The sequence below is a fragment of the Triticum urartu genome, chromosome 7, assembly GCF_003073215.2.
Source record: "Triticum urartu cultivar G1812 chromosome 7, Tu2.1, whole genome shotgun sequence".
Classification (NCBI taxonomy): Eukaryota; Viridiplantae; Streptophyta; class Magnoliopsida; order Poales; family Poaceae; genus Triticum; species Triticum urartu.
The window spans coordinates 3,794,536-3,814,383 of NC_053028.1; the positions used below are offsets into that span (position 1 = coordinate 3,794,536).

At 38.1% G+C, this 19,848-nt stretch overlaps 2 protein-coding genes across 9 annotated transcripts; both read right to left on the reverse strand.

Annotated features, from left to right (window-relative positions):
- Positions 1–381: 381 nt before the first annotated feature.
- Positions 382–3,908, reverse strand: LOC125524238. 4 transcript variants are annotated; one of them, XR_007290632.1, is made up of 7 exons: positions 2,654–3,908; positions 2,558–2,593; positions 2,348–2,437; positions 2,210–2,274; positions 1,688–2,138; positions 908–1,185; positions 382–826 (listed from the first exon to the last, which is right to left on the reverse strand). XR_007290632.1 is itself a non-coding variant. In XM_048689316.1 (7 exons), the coding sequence occupies exons 2-5, from the start codon at positions 2,738–2,740 to the stop codon at positions 1,820–1,822; spliced, it is 570 nt and encodes a 189-aa protein (XP_048545273.1). In that variant the 5' UTR covers positions 2,741–2,806; positions 2,883–3,908; the 3' UTR covers positions 382–826; positions 908–1,185; positions 1,688–1,819. The 4 variants fall into 4 exon arrangements, 2 of the variants coding, with proteins under 2 accessions (XP_048545273.1, XP_048545272.1); XM_048689316.1 differs by lacking the exon at positions 2,348–2,437 and having other exon boundaries at positions 2,495–2,593; positions 2,654–2,806; positions 2,883–3,908; XR_007290631.1 differs by having other exon boundaries at positions 2,348–2,593.
- Positions 3,909–7,220: 3,312 nt separating this feature from the next.
- On the reverse strand, positions 7,221–19,769 carry LOC125524237 (achilleol B synthase-like). Of its 5 annotated transcripts, XM_048689314.1 has the most exons (14): positions 19,435–19,518; positions 18,323–18,489; positions 17,727–17,915; positions 16,999–17,112; positions 14,877–14,999; positions 14,670–14,789; positions 14,046–14,144; positions 12,249–12,305; positions 10,632–10,678; positions 10,395–10,538; positions 10,130–10,307; positions 7,964–8,038; positions 7,802–7,885; positions 7,221–7,530 (listed from the first exon to the last, which is right to left on the reverse strand). In XM_048689314.1, exons 2-14 carry the CDS (start codon positions 18,455–18,457, stop codon positions 7,417–7,419), a joined length of 1,479 nt encoding a protein of 492 aa, XP_048545271.1. In that variant the 5' UTR covers positions 18,458–18,489; positions 19,435–19,518; the 3' UTR covers positions 7,221–7,416. The 5 variants fall into 5 exon arrangements, with proteins under 5 accessions (XP_048545271.1, XP_048545268.1, XP_048545267.1 ...); XM_048689311.1 differs by having other exon boundaries at positions 7,802–8,038; positions 18,669–19,768; XM_048689310.1 differs by having other exon boundaries at positions 7,802–8,038; positions 19,435–19,767.
- Between the last annotated feature and the right edge of the window lie 79 nt (positions 19,770–19,848).

Below are 19,848 nucleotides of genomic sequence, written 5' to 3' on the forward strand. Positions count from 1 at the left end.
GACTTCCAATCATAAGTTTGAATTGTTCTTGATATAACCTATGCTAATTTTATGACTGCCAATTTGGAGCGTCAACAAGGTAGAACATGCAGTTTTAAGCTATCCTATTACAAGGCATTGGGAGCCCAAAAGGTTAAAACTGTTTTTTCTCCTAAGAAGATGTTAAGCCAAGGCCAGTTCATTAAATCTTAGCCGGATTATTTGGATGGTCACGACTCCTCCCTCGCCGGTTCATCTTCCTCCATTGTTTGGAAACTAGGATGGGACAAATCGAAGCCATGAAGAGCAACGAACTCAGCTTCATCGTCAATTAGACTAGACGGGTTAATTTCTGGGGCAAAGGTGTTTTGGCGAGCCAGCGGGATTAGATTTGTCACTTTATACGAAGGAGTCACCATCTTTTTATTCTCAACATTAAAACTCGGCTGATACTTATCTATATTGGTCTCATCGCCAAGGATAGTAGCATGAGGACGATTTCCCCTCACACAAGCAGAAAAATCATCTTGATCAAACGGGGTCCCGTCTTCCTTAAGGCTGGGATACCCCTTGGCTACATCTGCCGGGTCTAGCTCCGGCACCCAGGCTTTGGAGCGGCTTAGAGTAGTTAGGGCTCCCGCTCTTGCACAAGACCGCTTGACCTCTTGGAATCTGGCAGGTAAGATAGATAACTTCTTCAAGACATCACTCAAGAGGTTTGGTCCTTGGTTGGCTGGGGAGATAATGGCAAGCGCCGGTTGAGCTCCAGTGTACAGTTGCTCCACCAGGGTGTAAACCGCCTTGAGCTTTATCAAGCTATTTTGGCTCAGATTGCTGCTCCGTGGACCTATGAGTAGTTTAAAAGGTTAAGCAGACGGCTTATATATGTGGCAAAAATAGAGTTGAAGTACATAATGCAATGACTCACTGAAGATTGCAGAGACCATCTGAGACACACGGTTCTTTAAACCGGTGAGTTCCGCGGTAACCTCCTTGAGAGATGCCTCGGCTGTCTCAGCATGCTGTATCAGCAAGGTTTTTTCATCGGCCCAGGATTTTTTTCTCTACATCAAAACTGCTCTTCAGTTTCTCTACTTCAGATAGGCTCAACTGGAGTTTGGAGTCAGTATTCTTTATCTCAGTCTCTTGAGCCGCCAACCGGGTTTTGGCATCCGTCAGTTCAGAATCCAATTTAGTTATGGCGGTCTACAGACATGCACAAGTATGTCAAAATTTATTCCAATAAAGGTCATAATGATTAAAGTCCCAAGTGCTTTGCAACGCAACACCACTTGACACTTAGGGGCTAATGTCTGCCAAAGCAATTTTTAAATGTATAAATGACTCTTCTATGATTAAAGTCCCAAGTGTTTTACAAGTAACAACGCTTGGCACTTGGGGGCTAATGCACGATATTCAGAAAGTTTATTCCCCTTAAGCCGGATAATAATATTAGTTTGGACTGATTCAAGACAGCTATGAAGTTAAGTACCGACTCATTCATGATGAATTAAGCCGGCCCTTGGGGACTATAGGTGAAATTATGTTAATCAGATAACTCCGGTTAAACATTCTAAACCGGACTTGGAAAAATCTAGGTCAAAACGTCAACATATATCACAAGCCTACAGATCATTCAAGTTTATCATAATCAGGAGACTTGGAGGGCTGGTAGAGCATATAAGTTAAGGAAAGCTGGAGATCATACCTCATATTTCAATTGCAGCTGTTTCACCATCTCAATTTCAGAGTCACAGCTAGAATGCACGTGACTAAGATAGCCAGATAGCACATCACTAGTGCTCAGGTGAGCATAGTGAGAGATGTCGAAGCGAACTTTCTACTTTTCCAAACCCTCTTGCTTGGCCGAGTGTCTGGCCAGTACCGTCGGATTTCCCGTTTCAACAAATCTACTACCAGTGATGAAAACATCACTTTTATAAGTCGTCGGCAGGTTAGTTGAGCTTGACGGTTCAACAGTGGATGGGTTGAGAATAGTTTCATCAACAGACGGCTCAGGAGGATCTATTTGAACATGGACAGCAGGGTCTTCTGGTGCTTCAGGTTGTCCTGGGGTAGGAGTTGGCAGTGCCGGTTCAGCGGTTTCCAGGTTTTCAGTCGGTTTGATCACCTTGGCTTTCTTGGGTTTTGCTTGACCACTAAGAGGAATTTGATGAGTCAGTATAATTATATGGACATAAAGGTGCAGAAGAAGGATAATTATCCTTACCCAGGGGCAGTCTTGAAAGCCGTAAATTGAGTTTGACAGGAATAACCAAAAGATCGAGAGACCTCCTACAAAAGTGAAATCACAGTTTAAAATAGCAAGGAAATAGATTCATTGATAAAAGCAAAAGTCAAAAGAAACCTCATTCTGGCGTTTCCAAGGAGTTTTTGGTTAGCCGGAGGGCAGTTCATTGTCATCACTGGTCCGGGTGTGACGGTGGTTCTCGTGTTGCTATTTTTTCAAAAGAAAATGAGGATCCAAATAAGCTAAAGGGTGTGAAAACCTTACTTTCCGGGTTACCAGTTGAGGTTTCTGTCTTGGCAAAGGTTCTGAGTTGGAGGAAATAGTTACCTCTTCCTCTACTGCATAGCTAGACCCCGTGTCATCCTGACAATGATCAGTGTCAATAAGGTTGTTAAAAAGTAGGCCAAGAGACTCAAGGGCTACCTCCGACTCAGTAACATCAGCCAACTTGAACATATCAGAAGCAGTTTGTTTCTTCTTAGATTTTCGGGTTGTCTTCTTCGCGGCCATGGCGGCGGCTCTAGCCTTCTTAGCAGCTTTATGATCATATTTGGCCTTCCAAAAGTCAGATTTTGCCTGTAGGCAAATAACAGGTTGAAACATCATGCAAGCGCTTAACTATTAAAGAAAAAAAGGAATCAAGGGGATTTACCTCTGGTGCCGGGTTAAGTTTGCAGAATGGGTTTAATCCTACTTTACTGCAGTATTCCTATTTGTTGTTTAGAAGGGTAGTTGACATTTCGACGATGGCTTCTTCAGTCAGACGTAGAGATCTATAATGCAATGGATCGTCTGCTCCTCCGGTGTAATTATACATTAAGTCATACCGGTGGCTCAGAGGGATGATCCACCATGTGATCCAACAGAGGATCAAGTCAACACTAGTTAAGCTGTTTCCCAGCAAGGCTTGCACCCTTTTGGTGGTTGGGATGAGCTTCTTATGTTCAGCGGCAGTAAGCTTGTCAGGGAGTGAAAACTTAGCATCAAGGCGCTCCGCGCGATAACCCGGCATTGGTTTTTCGTCAGCTGGCGACGTGTATTTGCAAAACCATGTTTGGTTCCAATCCTTGGGATGGCTTGGTAAGACTACCAAGGGAAAGACAGCACCCTGTCTACGCTGAATCGAAATTCCAGCATGTCCCAAGCTGGGGCCATTGGTGTATTCATTCTGGCGGTTCAAATAGAAATACAGTCTGAAGAGTTCAAAAGTAGGTTCTTCTTGAAGATAAACCTCACAGAGAACCTAGAAATTATAGATATTTGATATGGAATTGGGTCCAAGATCTTGGGGATGGAGCTTGAAAAAGTGCAGAACATCTCTGAATAATTTTAAGCCGGGCGGTGAAAACCCCCGGTTCATATGATCAGTAAAGACGATGACTTCACCATCCTTAGGTTGAGGTTTTTCTTCGGCCGGGTCAGGGGCGCGATAAGACATAGTGCTCTTCTCCGGTAAAAACCCAATGTTAACAAAGTCCTTCAGAGTGGCGTCAGTAACGGTGGAAGGGACCCAGGTGCAAATTGTCGCCGTCTTTGGCGGCAAGGTGAGAGGACAAGCTAAAAAGGAAGTCATTTGTCGATTTAAGTTAAATGGTGGAATCACAGGTTAATCTCTGCAATACAGATGCGTAATGGCAACTTATGTAAGGGCTAATGATACATGAAGAAAAAATGAGCCGGCAGGATAAGCTGCCATGACTAAAAGGTATTCAAAGGTTGCCAGCGACAAAAAAATGGCTAGGTACTGAGATGAACAAGTTTCACAGGCTGTTGCTATTATTTTGGATCAAGACTGTTCAAAACAGGAAAATAAATGTAGACCTAAAAAAACAGTACAGAGGAGTTCATCAGTCCTAAGGAGGCCTTTATGCAAGAAAAGGGGATCTACTAGCATCTAAAATGGATGTGAAACAGCTACCGCATGAGTTCTATACTCATTTTAGATCAAAAGAGGATGCGGTGGAGAAACTACGAAGAATCTATGATGAACAACGAAGAACACAGAAGAACTTGCAAACCGTAATGCGGATCTAAGGTGCGGAAGGGTAAGAACTTACGGATGCAGTTCTACTATGGAGGGTCATCGCCGTTCTCGGGACAAGCCGAGGTTGATGCAGCGGCCAAGGTTGAGGACGACGGTGAGCGCTGCGGCAGCGACGGAGCTCGAGCGACAGAGGGGTGGCGAGAGAAGGAAGAAGAAGAATGAGGAAGACCAGCCGTGCCTATTTATAAGGAGATAGGTGAACAGGAAGGCGCGAAACACGAGGAAGGCTAAAATGATGATTATCCAGCTAATTAGACGCCTCGATTTTCATAAGGCATTTAAGATAAGGATCCGTTAAGATGACGTCGTGGCGGGTTTCCAAATTTTCTGAAGGTGACGTCATGGCGGTTTATAAATCTTTTACAAGCAGTGGAAGATGGATTTCTTCTAAGTGTTGAAGATTGACATGAACAAGGTTCAAATCAACTCGGGGCCTGATGTTGGGGATATGACTACCAGATATGACCTGCCCAGGAGGGGTCGGGTCAACCACAATGGCGGGTTACTTAAGTGCAACCCAAAGAGTATACAGGGTGACGGTTTACGATAAGGCTTATAAAAGGCCCAAGCCCAGAGGCGGCTTAAGGCCCGTAAGTATAAACCGCCATGTATGAATAAGTCTTGTAAAGTAAGGCATGTAAGAGATGTCACCGAGCCGGACACATTGTATGAGCCGGCCGCAGGACACTCTGTAGGCCGCAGGGCGTCAATCCGTGTATATAGGGGACGACCCGGCGGTGGCTTAGGGTAAGAAACAACAGATCGAGAGCCAAGCTAGCGGATTCGCTCCTTGCTCAATGAAACCTAGCAATACCTCATCAACTAGACTAGGCTTTACCTTCACCGCAAGGGGCCAAACCAGTATAAACCTCTCGTGTCCTTTGTCCCGACTAACCCCTTTAAGCTTCCTAGTTGCGATGGCTCCACGAGTAAGTCCTTTCACTAGGACATCTGCCATGACAATTCCATGACAGGTTGTCTCCCAACAAGCGCTTTTCTTTAAATCCTTTTTAGCTAGGCATTGAGATTTCAAATGATGCTCATATGAAAGATAATAATTTAAACACAAAGGGAGCATCATAAAACTTGTAAGAAAACAAATTATCAAGGCAAGAAAAACCTAGTATATGCAAGGAACAAGAAAGAGACGATAGCAATTTCAACATGAAGAGAGGTAATTTAGTAACATGAAAATTTCTACAACCTTATTTTCTTCTCTCATAATAATTACATGTCGGATCATAAGAAAATTCAACAATATAGCTATCACATAGCATATTCTCAACATGATCCACATGCCTGCAAAGTTGACACTCTTCCAAAATAGTGGGATTATCATAAAATAAAGTCACGACCTCTCTGAACCCACTTTTATCGAAAACTTCATAAAATTTGAACATACTCCAAATATGTGGGATCTAAAGTTGACACTCTTCCAAACCCAATTTTAATATTATTTCATTATTATCAATCTCATATTCATCATGGGGAATAATTTCATTTCCAAGATCATAAGAAGAATCACCCCAATCATGATCATTGCAACAAGTAGTGGACATAGCAAAACTAGCATCCCCAAGCTTAGGGTTTTGCATATTATTAGCACAATTGACATTAATACAATTTATAGTGACATCATTGCAATCATTCTTTTTATGCAAAGATCTATCGTGAATCACTTCATAAAGTACTTCATCACAATTTTCAGATTCACGAATTTCAAGCAAAACTTCATAAAGATAGTCTAGTGCACAAAACTCACTAGCAATTGGTTCATGATAATTGGATCTCTTAAAAAGATTGGCAAGCGGATGAGGATCCATAAATCTTAGGTTCTATGTTTTGCAATAAATACACAATTATTCCAAACAGACGAGCAAATAAGCAAATAAGTCATCAAGGCAAATGAAAAGACGAACGGAAGAGGGGCAAAGAAAAGGCGAATCTTTTTGAAAATTGTTTTAGAAGTGGGGAGAGGAAAACGAGAAGCGAATGGCAAATAATATAATGCGAGGGATGAGAGTTTATGATGGGTACTTGGTATATCTTGACTTGCATAGATCTCCTCGGCAACGGTGCCAGAAATCCTTCTTGCTACCTCTTAAGCTTGCGTTGGTTTTTCCCTTGAAGAGGAAAGGGTGATGGAACAAAGTAGCGTAAGTATTTCCCTCAGTTTTGAGAACCAATGTACCAATCCAGTAGGAGACAACATGTAACCCACCAAATACCTGCACAAACAAACACCAACTTGCACCCCACGGTTATTTGCAAATTGAGATCTGATATAGATTGACAACCCCTTTGTCACGTGGGGTGCAAGTTGCTGTTTGTTTGTGCAGGTATTTGGTGGCTTGCGTGTTGTCTCCAACTGGATTGATACCTTGGTTCTCAAAACTGAGGGAAATACTTACTCTACGCAAGCTCAAGAGGTAGCACATGTTGCCACTAGAAAAGGGGTGCAATTAGCCAACACATCCCACGCTAGAACCCAAAGGCTAAATGTCCAAAGACACACAATCGGAACTGGCCAGCTTCAACATTTTTCCTTCTGTATGCAGTATGAAAATTATCATCTGAAGATAGTTGAGGAAGTTCTTTGAATAGTCTACTTAGCTTCTGGCTGCAGTTTGGTCATTTCGCCAATTGGCGCATTGGGTCATCTTTTTTACACAAGAGATGAGAATTAGCGATGCAGATATAAATATCCATCAAGCGATTTACCTATGTTTTCTGTTGTATTAGTTGCTCCTCTTCTTGTTCTCTTCAAACAGTTCACTTGACTTCCACTTCAAGTTTCATATAGTTGTCTTAACTTGCAAGTTGGAGTTGGTCTCTACGCCGATTGGCACAATGGGAGATCTAGTTTACATAAGTTTAGATTGTTGATAGGTAAATGACATGATTACTACCTTGAATTTTTGGAAATAAACTCAATACAATATTGGAAACCACGCAGAGCAACATAATTCACATTTCATATCATTATAGTACATAAGATACCAATGTTCTCTAGTGTGTTTTTCCTTAGTCAATTGGTGCTAAGGATATATGTTTTACATATATGTAGTTTGTCTATACTTCCTTTTGCAATAGGCACGGTTACACCTACGAGCAATGAAGTAACATATAGTGTTCATCGGTTTCAGTTCTTCTCAAGTAGTCGACGACGAAACTCTCCAATAGCCCAAATGGGATATAAGTTGCAGTAGTTGCCATAGTTGAAGTAAAAGGAGCAATTGAAGCACCCAACATGTTCCTATCACCAAAGATGAAAGTTCATATTATTTTAGGTAGCATTAATAGGCATTTCCATATAATGTACTATAGTGTGATACTTTCATATATGTATTAGCATAATAGGGTCCACTACTAGCAAGGTTATAAGAGAACTTGATTATATCATGGTGTCGTTGTGTGCCTTGAGAAATAGCCTTTTGAAGAGTATGTACAAGTTTTAATTCTAAGAAGGAACAATAATCTATTAATATAGTGTGATAGTTTTGTAGCCTCAAAAGTTCAATACTTACTTGCTGGGGAAACTCCCCTGTGTCTAGTTGCATATTCATCAATTCTTTTGCAGCATGATATAGTGGTGTGGGATCTCGTTCTACCTGAATAGAATGACCATGGTATGGAAATATCATATGGATATCAGAATAGTTTAAAAATGAATTGTTAACAAAACATACCTGCCCAGCATAAATTAAAGCCAACATTGCCCATGCAGTGTTGACTGCGTGAGGACTAGTAGCAACCACATAAGCCTGTAAAATATTAGAGTGGGAACCACTTTTCAATTCATTAAGATATTCCCTAATCAGTGTAGGCAATATATCAATGGTTCAAAGGGAACATGATATAGCAGTTATACTAATGTGAAATGGCCAGCCATTATAAAAATAATTAACTATTTAATGAGAAGACTCAAGTTGGTAGCTTGTACATTATGGGCTTTACAGTAAGACATTTAGCCTCGCAAGTTAAGAGTAAAATATTAGAGTGGGAACCACTTTTCAATTCATTAAGATATTCCCTAATCAGTGTAGGCAATATATCAATGGTTCAAAGGGAACATGATATAGCAGTTATACTAATGTGAAATGGCCAGCCATTATAAAAATAATTAACTATTTAATGAGAAGACTCAAGTTGGTAGCTTGTACATTATGGGCTTTACAGTAAGACATTTAGCCTCGCAAGTTAAGAGTAAAATATTAGAGTGGGAACCACTTTTCAATTCATTAAGATATTCCCTAATCAGTGTAGGCAATATATCAATGGTTCAAAGGGAACATGATATAGCAGTTATACTAATGTGAAATGGCCAGCCATTATAAAAATAATTAACTATTTAATGAGAAGACACAAGTTGGTAGCTTGTACATTATGGGCTTTACAGTAAGACATTTAGCCTCGCAAGTTAAGAGTAACATGAACTAGCAAATTAGAACAAACATATTGTTGTCACAATTTAAAAACCCTCCAAGACACTAAATTCACATGAACTAACATGACCAATTTCTCTATTCACGTGGCAACATAATAATAGAACTGTTTGTGTTGATTATAAATAAAGAATAAGCAAGAATATTATACTTAGAAATTCGAATTTGTTGAAGAGCATATGAGTTGTGGGATGGTTCAGTATGGCATATATACAACTAGTAATTACAAGAGAACTAAGTGTAGCTCAAAAAGTAGGTTCCTTTTAGTGGAACTGGCTCACCCAGGTTCCTAGACTTAGCATGGTTTCTCTAAAAAATAGTAAATAAAATAAAATAAAATATGCAAGTTAACCATGATGAAACAAGTAGGGTTCAGAAGGCAGTCGGTTAAGATCTTGTTAACCCCCTAGCAGATCCTGTCTTATTGGGGTCAAAAACCGATGATGGTTTTAATATAGAATGAATGTGTGTTATGAACATTGTTAGAGGTCATCAAAATATTGACTGCAGTCACCATCTACCCGGTTCGAACGTCCCAACAGTGCATGGTGCGATCCTGCTAGTTGGTCCACTTTCTTTCACTCAACTGGTGTATGCTTGGGTGGGTACATATGTTCTCTAATCTATCAATACAATGAGGCAAACTAGATATTGCATTTTCTCAGAAAAAATATATGATCCCAAACATAGGAGGTTAGTTTTTTCAGAGAGAAACTTTGGAGGTTAGCTACTACAAGCAAAATGGTAATCGGCCAAATTTTTCCATGTTCCCATTTTGTAAAACCTATAGCTAACGATGATAGATTTGGGTAGCATACCAGCGATTGACCTTTTGCTTTTCCATTGACGCATAATGATATGTATTTGTTTAGAATCTAGCCAATTGAAGTGAAATCAGGCTCATTCGACAAGAGTTTGGCTAGAAACTAGAACTTAGAAACCATATTAGTTACAACTCAACACTAGAGATATGATATGTACAAACACGACTATGGGGGCAGTAGAGTAGTTATTATACAGATGGAGGGCCCAAGATCTCTTATAAGACGGTGTTGCTCTATAGTTAGCATTGCAATTATAACCGGTCAGGGGCAAGGACACTGGTTTAGTGGGTCTAGGGTTGCGCACCACATTCTGTTCCTAATCAATTTCCAATGGATGGTTCGAAGTTATGAATTGTTTAGGAATTTTGAGTTTATGCTAGTGATCTGCTAGATATAACTATGAGTGGATAGCATTTCAAAATCTTTCTTAGGGATAGGCATATAGCACGTCTCAAAAGATTGGTTGAGGATAGTGAGATAGTAGCTTGTGTCTAACATTTCAAGCTAAAAAAATAAAAAACTAACCATGACCTTACCAAACCTTAACCAAATCGTGTGGTGAGATATAGAAAAGATTGATAATTACCTCAGTTTCACTAGAATGATAAGTCTCACCCCATCCACCTGTACTTAGCTGCTTTGATAACAGAAAGTTGCATGCTTTGCTTATGAAGGAACTATTTTCATATGTACTTCCAGAGGCAATTAATCCTTTTACAGCGAAGAATGTTCCATAAGTGAAACATATACCCCAAGTGCCAAACCTATTGGATAATAATTATTCCAGTTATTGATTGGTAATATTGGATCTTCAAATAATTAGCACCAATAGACAAAATTATTTTAGATACCATGAGCCATCCTTTCGTTGACTATCCTCAATAAACATGGAAGCATTTTTTATGCATTTTTCTATCTCAGCTTTGCGGTACCCCGGGTAAATTTCACTAAACATAATCAAGGCTTCAAGCACTGATGATGTGCATTCGACAGATCTGTCAATTGGTTTAGTAGGTGAATTAGCTTAAGTATTTAGAAGGAAAAGGAATAAATGATATTTTCTGCAAGCAAGATGGTTTCCTCCTTACGGATAATCGACCATAATATTCAAAAATGACTCCGAAGGGTTGAGAACCTGTTATAAATAAACTCCTGGTCAGTGTTTCCTTTTGAATAGATGTAAACTAGACAAGAAAGAGGAATAACCGATGAGCATAAAAATTAAAAGTAGAGCAAAATGAATCTTGGAAATTAAAGTTCATTCCAAAATTTGTACTATTAGATTATGCTATAGTTTTTTAATATTCATGTGCCTATTGGGTTGTAGTATTAATATAAAAGGTTCTCTACATAAGCTGGGCCCATTCGTGTTTGTGTCATCTATTGGTAATATTGGTTTTTGACTGTATTGCTATGATTCATTTGGGGTGATCAAAACTGTTCAGAACCAAATGGTTCCCATGGGAGGTCAGGTGTACTGATTTTTTGGCTACTTTAAAATTTTATATTGGCAAATAGTAATTTTAGTCAAGAACTAGTTAAATTGGAATTTCCAGTCTGGATTTCCAAATGGGAATTGCTTGTATTGATTATAAGATAATTTTGTGCACACAAGGTTTTCTTTAACCTCATCACATGCAACTAAAATAGAGTCGCCATAGGATTCCACTACAAGGGAAAAGCATATAGGCAGACGCTTACTAGTAGCGCGGGTTTATACCCCTCGCTACTGCTACTTACTAGTAGCGCATGCTTTTATCCCTCGCTACTACTAAGTTAATAATAATAGCGCTGGTTTTTACCCCTCGCTACTACTAAGCAGTCTCTATCGTGCCCCCGAGTCATGTCATAGTAGTAGCGATGGGTACAAACCCGCGCTACTACTAAGTTGATAGTAGTAGCGCGAGTTTATGCCCCTCGCTACAACTTAGTACGAGGTAGGTGAAGTCCCCATATCCTAGGCCGAATCCCTCCTCTATCCCTCACTCTCCCCCCTCTCTCCATAGGCTCTCCTATGGTGCTCCTGCCCAAGCACATCTCCTCCTCCATGGCGCCCAATGAGTCCGCATCCTCGCGTCGCTGGCATCCAGGAGCTCGCTCGTCTTCCCACTCGCCTCCATGCCACTACGACGGAGCATCTCTCCACCGGTGACCAGCTCCAATGCGCCCCCATCTCCTTCCTTTCTCCCTTGTTTCTCTTTTTGCCTCTCCCTCTCCCTTCGATTTTACTCACCTCCCATGCCCATGCATGCGCAGGTCGTCGACATGGCCAACCAGTAGCTCTCCGCCTTGGTCATGAAGAGGATCCTCACACTGTTGTCTTGCTCTACACTAGATTCGATCCTCTCCAACAGCCATCGCCGGATCTGGTCTACCGCCACTCGTCCGCACCTCAGGCGACCCCTGTCGTAGCTGGATCGAACCATTGATACCATTGAAAGCATGCACGGGGTCAAGATTTTTTTGTTTTGGGTATTTGAAATTAATAGTAGTAGCGCAGGTCAGATACATGAGCTACTACTAACACACGTACTAGTAGCACGGGATGCACCGCGCTACTACTACCAATTAGTTATAGCGCCATATAGTAGCGCAGACACCCGCTCTACTACTAGTTGTTTAACTCGCGCTACTACTAGGCTTTTTCCTAGTAGTGTTCTGGCACTTGGTTTCCCAAAACTGAAGTAGAACTTCAAAATACTCACCTCTATCAATGAAGTAGTTCTCTTACACTCGTATGTAGAAAATGTACCATCTTTGTTCTTCAATAGATAAAAATGTATTAACAATAATATTTGAATTAGAGTGAAAGTTAAATGATTTAATAAGAACACATAAACCATAGGTAAGCATTATAAAATAAAACATACAAAAAATTCATAAAAAAGGAAGAAGATTTGTTCTTGAACAACATATTAACTTATAATACATACTAGAGGAGAACACTACATCAAATGTAGTAAATAATATTGTATTAAAGGGATGATTATGATACATATGATTGTATCTTATTCACTTGATGAACTCTTATCCTCTACAAACTATTTGTCATCAAGACGGAGTGTTAGATGTGGAAAAATTCGGGAGAGAAATTTGAGAAACCTTTTGTAGCTAATACTTGTTTACACCATAGGAATCGCCAATATTTTCTTCCACAACTCGCAATGACAACAATAGGACAGCCACATAAAAATTACATCTAACAAATCAATGTCGCTGCTACCATTCTCATCGTTCCACCACAACAACTCCTACCTTCATGATGTTTGACATAATGTATGTAATTTATCTTGGCATAAGGCCAATAGGATTAAACTAGTCTGAAGCAATATTTTAGGTGTGCCACCCTTGGAAAATGGGTCTAGGACCAACAAAGGCCTCACATTGGTTCAATGGACATAGAGAATCCCGGTCGACATTAGACCATGCAAGCGTAGCATTACCTAAGAGAGAGAAACAATTGGTTGTAACCTGATCTTACCTACAAGGAGGAGTAGGAGGCACTTGGTGAAATATATTGCCGACCTCTCCTTATAGGCTTGAGCTTGTGGGTGAGATAGATTGTGCATGCAATTCAACATGCCACAAGAGCCAAGAACTACTTGTTCTAGGTGGCGGTTATGGGGTCTACTGTCACCACAACATTTTCTATAACACCTATAATTTTAACCCGCAACTCTTAACCTTTGGCATTGACGCTGGAGACAAGGTGTATCGAGTTCAAGACCCAGACAACAAGATATTGACAATAATAATCATAACCAGAATCCATCCCACATCTAGGTCTTCGATAAACCTAGACACGAGGGGGGTGTTGAAATATATTTCCCACCTTTTCTCACGGGTTTAAGATTCTGGGTAACTGGTAGGGTAAACCGACTGTCGGCACTAGACTTTGAAGTGGAGCCCATTTCCATTGTTGCTAACTTTTCTCTATTTTGGCAAGCAGGCTTCAACAAGTTGAGCGCCATGTTATTGCACCATGGGAGGATGTCTATAGATGTCTAATTAGTCAGGACATCAAGTTACCCACTTAACACACTTCAAGGAACTGAATTAGTAGTTTCAAAGCGCACTGATCTATGTAATAATCCCTGCACTATTTTGCTGAACCACTGTGTCATTTACTCATATGTAACAAATTATTCTTGACACTACTCACACACATTTATTGTCCGTCGGGGCACTATCTATTAGTAACTTTTAATAAATTAATTTGCATCTTCACATTGTAATGACTTTCTATTTAAATGTGTGGATTTGCATGATTTTGAATTGCACAAGATAGTTAATCGATATTTTATATGGCCTTTTCATGCTATCTTTATCCCAACGACACATTGTTGAACTCTATGCATTACCACACCAACATCTCCTATGGGCATGACAACACAAGAGTTGGTAGAAGTGGATTGGATTATTTATCATTTATATTGAATACCTCACAAAATTGAGCAAATTAACTATAAGGACATGAAACAAGAGTGAAGTTAGAGTTATACCGTGAAAGAAAGTAAGCAATCCACTGCATCATACAACCTTTGTCCTTTTATGGGCTCCCCCACAAGATTGGGAGAGATCTTTGACAATAGAAATAATGCCTAAAGAGGTAAGAATTATTAAGAAACTTATGTTAAGCAATTAGTGACATGTCGACACAACATAAAACTCAGGAATAATGACACACATGCACTTGCAAAATTTGGTGTAAAAATATGACAATGTATGTATAATACTCGCTCCGTGAAAAAATATATGATGTTTTAAATCACTAAAGTAGAGACCTAAACACATCTTATATTTTTTTTACAAAGGTACTACAAAAAAGGCCGACCAAGATGGGTTGTATTAGTTATGTATATGATTTTGCGTTATCTTTTTCTATAGAAATTCATTGGCATACTAGGAAATTTTAGAATCATTCACCAATCTATTGTTTAAGACATAATAGTTGCAAATGTGCGTAGTTAAGTTGATTAAAACATATTTAGACTGGAATCAAAAAATCTCATTTGCTTTTTATGAACCACATATATTAAATAGTACTAGACTTAGTGATCAGTTTTTGCCAGGAAAGTACATTCCTTTTCTAGATTAAGAGAATATAAAAAGTAACTTGTCTTGACCTTAAGTGCTTCTGCGGTGCAATCTGATACGGACCAGCCATTATCTGCTGTTGAAAGTGTCCATGAACCTTTCGATCTATGGCGGTAATAAGCTTCGCTGTCGGGATGGTTCTCAAGAACCTATAAGTAAGAAATTAAAGTAAAAATTACTATCCCAACATTATTTCATCTACGGTATGCAAGGTTAGGAGGTCAAGAATATTGAACCTGTGAACTTTTCAAGAACTCATGGGCTTTTTTAAGTGTTGGAATAAACTCATTAACAAGGTCCGTTGAGCAATAGGATTGGATAATAAAAGCTATCTCCCAACTTTGACAACCATCGTACACCTATTGTAAAGATTTTAGTCAAAATAGGTGCATGAAATACAAATGTACCTTCATAGAACACTAGAATACACACAACTTATACATGTGTATATAATGAAGCTCTCGCGTCAATGAGAAAGCAAATATCAGGAAAAAAGTATGATAATTTAACATCCATATTTTCATGAATTAATTTTTTTTAAGAAAAGGATGTTGCCAAACGTGAACATATGTCAATACATTTACTTATTTGGAGCTGCATAAAATAATCCCAAATATTTTGGAATTAACTTGCATAATAAAAAGGAGGAAATGAATTTCTATAATATCCTATATTTGTATTTCAGTATTTTCTTTTCAATGATACAAGCAACAACATGGCGTGATCAAAGTAATAATTAAAATAAAAATGCAAATGGCACAAATATTATCTAAGAAAATTAAGGAAAATCAAAAGGAGGAAAGGTATTTGTGTTTAATTATTACTTTGATCACGCCATGTTGTTGCTTGTATCATTGAAATGCATAGCATAGTTTTAGCTTTTCGTGTATTGTAGACACACACACACACATGTGTGTGTGTGTTGTGTGTGTGTGTGTGTTGTGTTCATACCTATAGTATTTACCCCAAGTGACATGATGGGTGCTAGTAGTAGTTAATCTAGCATAGTTCATAATAGTATCATTTAAATCTTGTTGGTAAATATATGGTTAGCTAGGTTAAACCCTGACATTGACCATTCATTGGATTCTCTGTATTTGCCTCCACATCGTGCTACCTCATTCTTGATCTATGCCTTGATTAATATCTTGCTACCTCATGACACACAATTTTTTGATGCTATTTTCCTTGAACTTATATTTAAAAATGTATTTATTTATGATTGACTTCAACTTATCTGGATGTGTTGGTTTCATGCATCATTTTATCAGATTTGACCGACCTAATAATATCGCGTCAGTATTTGACCAACCCAAACTACCCAATGGACCAAAAATACCCAGTAATGGTAGTTAGACTGAAATTACACACCAAAAATGACGAGGGATGGAACTAAAAAACCCTATAAATTGCGGGACGTCATCTATACTTACCTATTTTGGATATGAACATACACATATGTGAGAAGAACTGTAAAAAACAACATTATAGTTCTAGCATCAAGGTTCCTCTCATGGTATTCCTATGTCTATACATGTCAAATGATTATACCTATAATACGATGGGCGATCACTCGGGTATGAATATTATGGCATGTATCTACATATATGTATTGTTAATTAATCCCTAATAATAGAATCTCACTATATATAGCTCCTGGAAACTAACACTAGTTCCTCCCTCTCACACACTATATACGAGCCTTTTCAGCCATCACGCCACCCATTTCTCACCGAATCACCCCTACAACTCTATTGGCTCCCTATAAACATGCGAAGAACTCCTTGTTGTGTAACATTTGTATTTCTTCTCAAAGCAAAGACACTCAAATATCCAACATATTCTCAACTACAACATATTAAGTTCAACAAAACAAAGCGGTTTGTGAAATATCCCTTCCCTTAGTTGTTTTTTAATTACCCAACTCTGACATTCATCAATAAGCATCAAGAAGGTTTTTGACAAATGATATGATGCAAAAATATACGAAATTAAGCGAAAGTTGACAGTGTAGTTCCACCCATTTATTGGATTGATTATAAGCATTAGTGAAATTTCCATACTTCGATCAAAAGAAAGAACCATGCGTGTGAGTGGTGAAAAACACTTTTAAAAGGAAATTAGTACATTTATATTTAATTTCAACATTTGTATTCTTTTCTTATAATTCCGTGTCAATGGCAAACAAACAATCAGGCAACACAAAAGGCACAAATACACAATCTGCCAATTTTAATGGGATCTAAAGGATGAAGTAGTTAAGCCATTGTTTACACACATAATGGTCCTAAGTCATTCTAACAAATAAAAATGGAATGACGCAAAACTAGTCGACAAAACTTAACAACAAAGTGTTACCTGTGCTTTCATGCCATCTTCTGCAAGCCAAAAATAATCATAGATCCTTGGAATATGTAACTTCAGTGCATCTGAATTTGGATCGTCAATCCAACAACAAATCATATCTAGTGCCTAGAGAAATAGTTTTCCCAAAGTGTTAGTTCAAATTAATTAGATTATGAGATAAAACTGCCAAAAAATGGCAAGGAAATCAGCTGGATGGTAACATGGATAATAGGGATTTTAACACATGAACTTGAATTTTGTGTGTTGGGTCTGGTTGGATTTTCCTATTCTAAATATACATGATAAAATAACACAAAACATCTATCATGATATTCTTCCTTTTGTATGCATATATTAATACGACACCTGTAGAAAGGTGGAAACAAGGTGTAAAATGCATAAGCACAAAGGTTATTAAAATATATGCATGCTGAATCATTAAAATATTTCTTTATGTGAGTGCCCATAGATCCTCTAGTCAATAAAATTGTTGTCGAGATAGCATTAGCTATGTGTTTTTTACCAAAAATATTCTCCATAATTACAGGCTGAGGCAATGACATATAGATATGGAACATGCATGATATATACAGTTCAGTCCTATTTAGCTTACTTATGATAGCAAACATAAAGCGTGGATCATTGGAAATGAATTAGATATGGCCTAAAAACAATATTGCAAAAGTAGCAAAAGCCACCCATTATTCTGTTGCACAAATTAAGAATGAAGCCTAGATTACCTTGTTAATTGGAGATATACCGATATATTGAGTACTTTCATCTTCATAATGCATATGTTTCATGAGATTTTTCAGTGCTTTGGCTCTTAGCTTATTAATTGGCCAGCAATTCAATGCTGGTTCCACAAATTTATTAAGACATGTCCAAATAACATTTTGCAGCAATGATTGTGTTTGACGAAGGTCTTCCTGCATGCAACAAAAAACAATAACAGAAAAGAAGTTAAAAGCATCTATTTAGACACGTAAGTTAAATAATAGAAATTTTAATCAATGAAAAACAGAAAAGAATTACACTTAGTAAATACTTGAAAATATTAATTAAAAGAAAACTAAACTCAGTTTGAGATATTCAATGTTGTTCTAATTTTATAAGCAAAGAGCATACAAATAACCAAATGATAGTATGTCGTATAAAACTACAAATCTACACATACACATTTATTACTACTAGCTATGAGATGCTATCCATAAAGAGACAAATTATGTATGTGGTTTGTACTCTGCGGTCAATACTTTCTTAAAAATGACTTTCCAATATATTTGCTTCTGAAATAATGGTTACACTTCGAGCTAGCAATCTTACTAAAACGAACCTTGGCGCAAGTAACACGTGCTTTATTCCAATTGACCTCATGGTATGGTGTGCTATATAGCTCCTCCCTTATTGCCAATATTGTTGGTGTAATTGGACCAACAAACTTCTTTCCATAAAGATAAGACATTGGCATATAAACCAACCGGCAAAAGCACCAGAATCGTCCTGTGGAAGATAAAGTTCACCTTAATAAAAAATGATCATAAATGCAACATCCAAACGCATTCTTGGAGATGTTGAGTGCTGAATGGTTCTTGATTCATTACCTTTTAGCCACATAAACAACAAAACATAGCACTTAAGAATTAAAGTTTCAAAACAAAGAAGTAACACATGTTACTTACTAGTATAGAACCATCATCGGCTGTATGCATGTTCTCAACTTACACTCATAATAACACCGAAGAGTGTGGATTTACTACCCTTGGGGGTTAGCGTACTCCTTCAACCACCGTCCACACCATCCTAGGAATTCATGTGACCATATATCTTTCCACCAGTAACAATCTAATAAGGCACAATGATTGTAAGGTAGCCCCGAAATGGGGGGACAACTATCCCCCAGGGCACCACACTACCCTAAGTGGTCATAAATGATCGAAAACATTTCACAAAGTTACATGTCAAGTTTCAAAACTATCAATCACATATATATTTGCATTTTATTATACTACATTACAATTAAGTCCTATTTCTTATTACCATTTTAACAGGTGGAATCCCAGATATCAGCGTCCACTGAATATAATGGGTGCAACGAAGTTTGAGTCTACTAAAATATTTTCCAAGTATCTACAGTTTACGGACACATCAGCTTGGAATAAATACTTTCTTATATCGCTAACAACTCCATGTAACATTGTAAATTTAATCAAAATTAGTGACATAGTTAATAGAGAATAAATGAATGCATCAACATGTCAATATTGTCATGTACGGTATAAAATTCACAAGGAGAAAATCAAGAAAATTAACCGGTGAATGTACAAAAAAACAAGGACAAGATAGATAGTAGAAAAAAACTTAGCAAGTCAGTGCACATTTTAGTAGTGAGGGGCATAATATATGTCGAGGATTTAATAATATTTACCCTCACAAAATAACAAGTACCTGGATGAAATGGAAGAAAATGTGGGACAAGCCATAATTCAGGAATGATCGAATTATTTCCAGACCATTCATACAAACCGATCACCTAGAAATAATGATTACTAGGTCAAGTTAATAACTACAACATAAATTTTGGTACCCAACATTTGGTAATTCTAGGGTTGAGACCTAACATGACCTAGAAAGTAAGAAGCTAAATTATGTCACCGGGACTGCTTCCACAAGTTAATCTGAAGATAAATAGTATGCTAAAAACTTTACTCGTAAGTTTGGAGAAAACTATTCTCATAATTAACATACAAACAACAAACAGTAACTGGAAGGCAACTTGTATGTGGGAAAACTTAGCCGGGAAAAATACCATCCAATATAAAAGATTTTGATAAAGTTAATTGGTTGTATTATTTATTAACA

What these genes read in the sequence shown, in the direction of transcription:
- LOC125524238 (XM_048689315.1), bottom strand. Translation starts at nt 2,836, where the DNA reads ATGATGTTTCAACCTGTTATTTGCCTACAGGCAAAATCTGACTTTTGG. An exon ending in CTGATGTTACTGAGTCGGAG is followed by an intron (nt 2,594 to 2,653) that starts GTAGCCCTTGAG and finishes GATCATTGTCAG; the next exon opens with GATGACACGGGGTCTAGCTA. An exon ending in CTCAACTGGTAACCCGGAAA is followed by an intron (nt 2,275 to 2,494) that starts GTAAGGTTTTCA and finishes TCACTTTTGTAG; the next exon opens with GAGGTCTCTCGATCTTTTGG.
- LOC125524237 (XM_048689311.1), bottom strand. Translation starts at nt 18,457, where the DNA reads ATGCCAATGTCTTATCTTTATGGAAAGAAGTTTGTTGGTCCAATTACA. An exon ending in GTATATCTCCAATTAACAAG is followed by an intron (nt 17,113 to 17,726) that starts GTAATCTAGGCT and finishes CTATTTCTCTAG; the next exon opens with GCACTAGATATGATTTGTTG. An exon ending in AAGATGGCATGAAAGCACAG is followed by an intron (nt 15,000 to 16,998) that starts GTAACACTTTGT and finishes TCTTTACAATAG; the next exon opens with GTGTACGATGGTTGTCAAAG.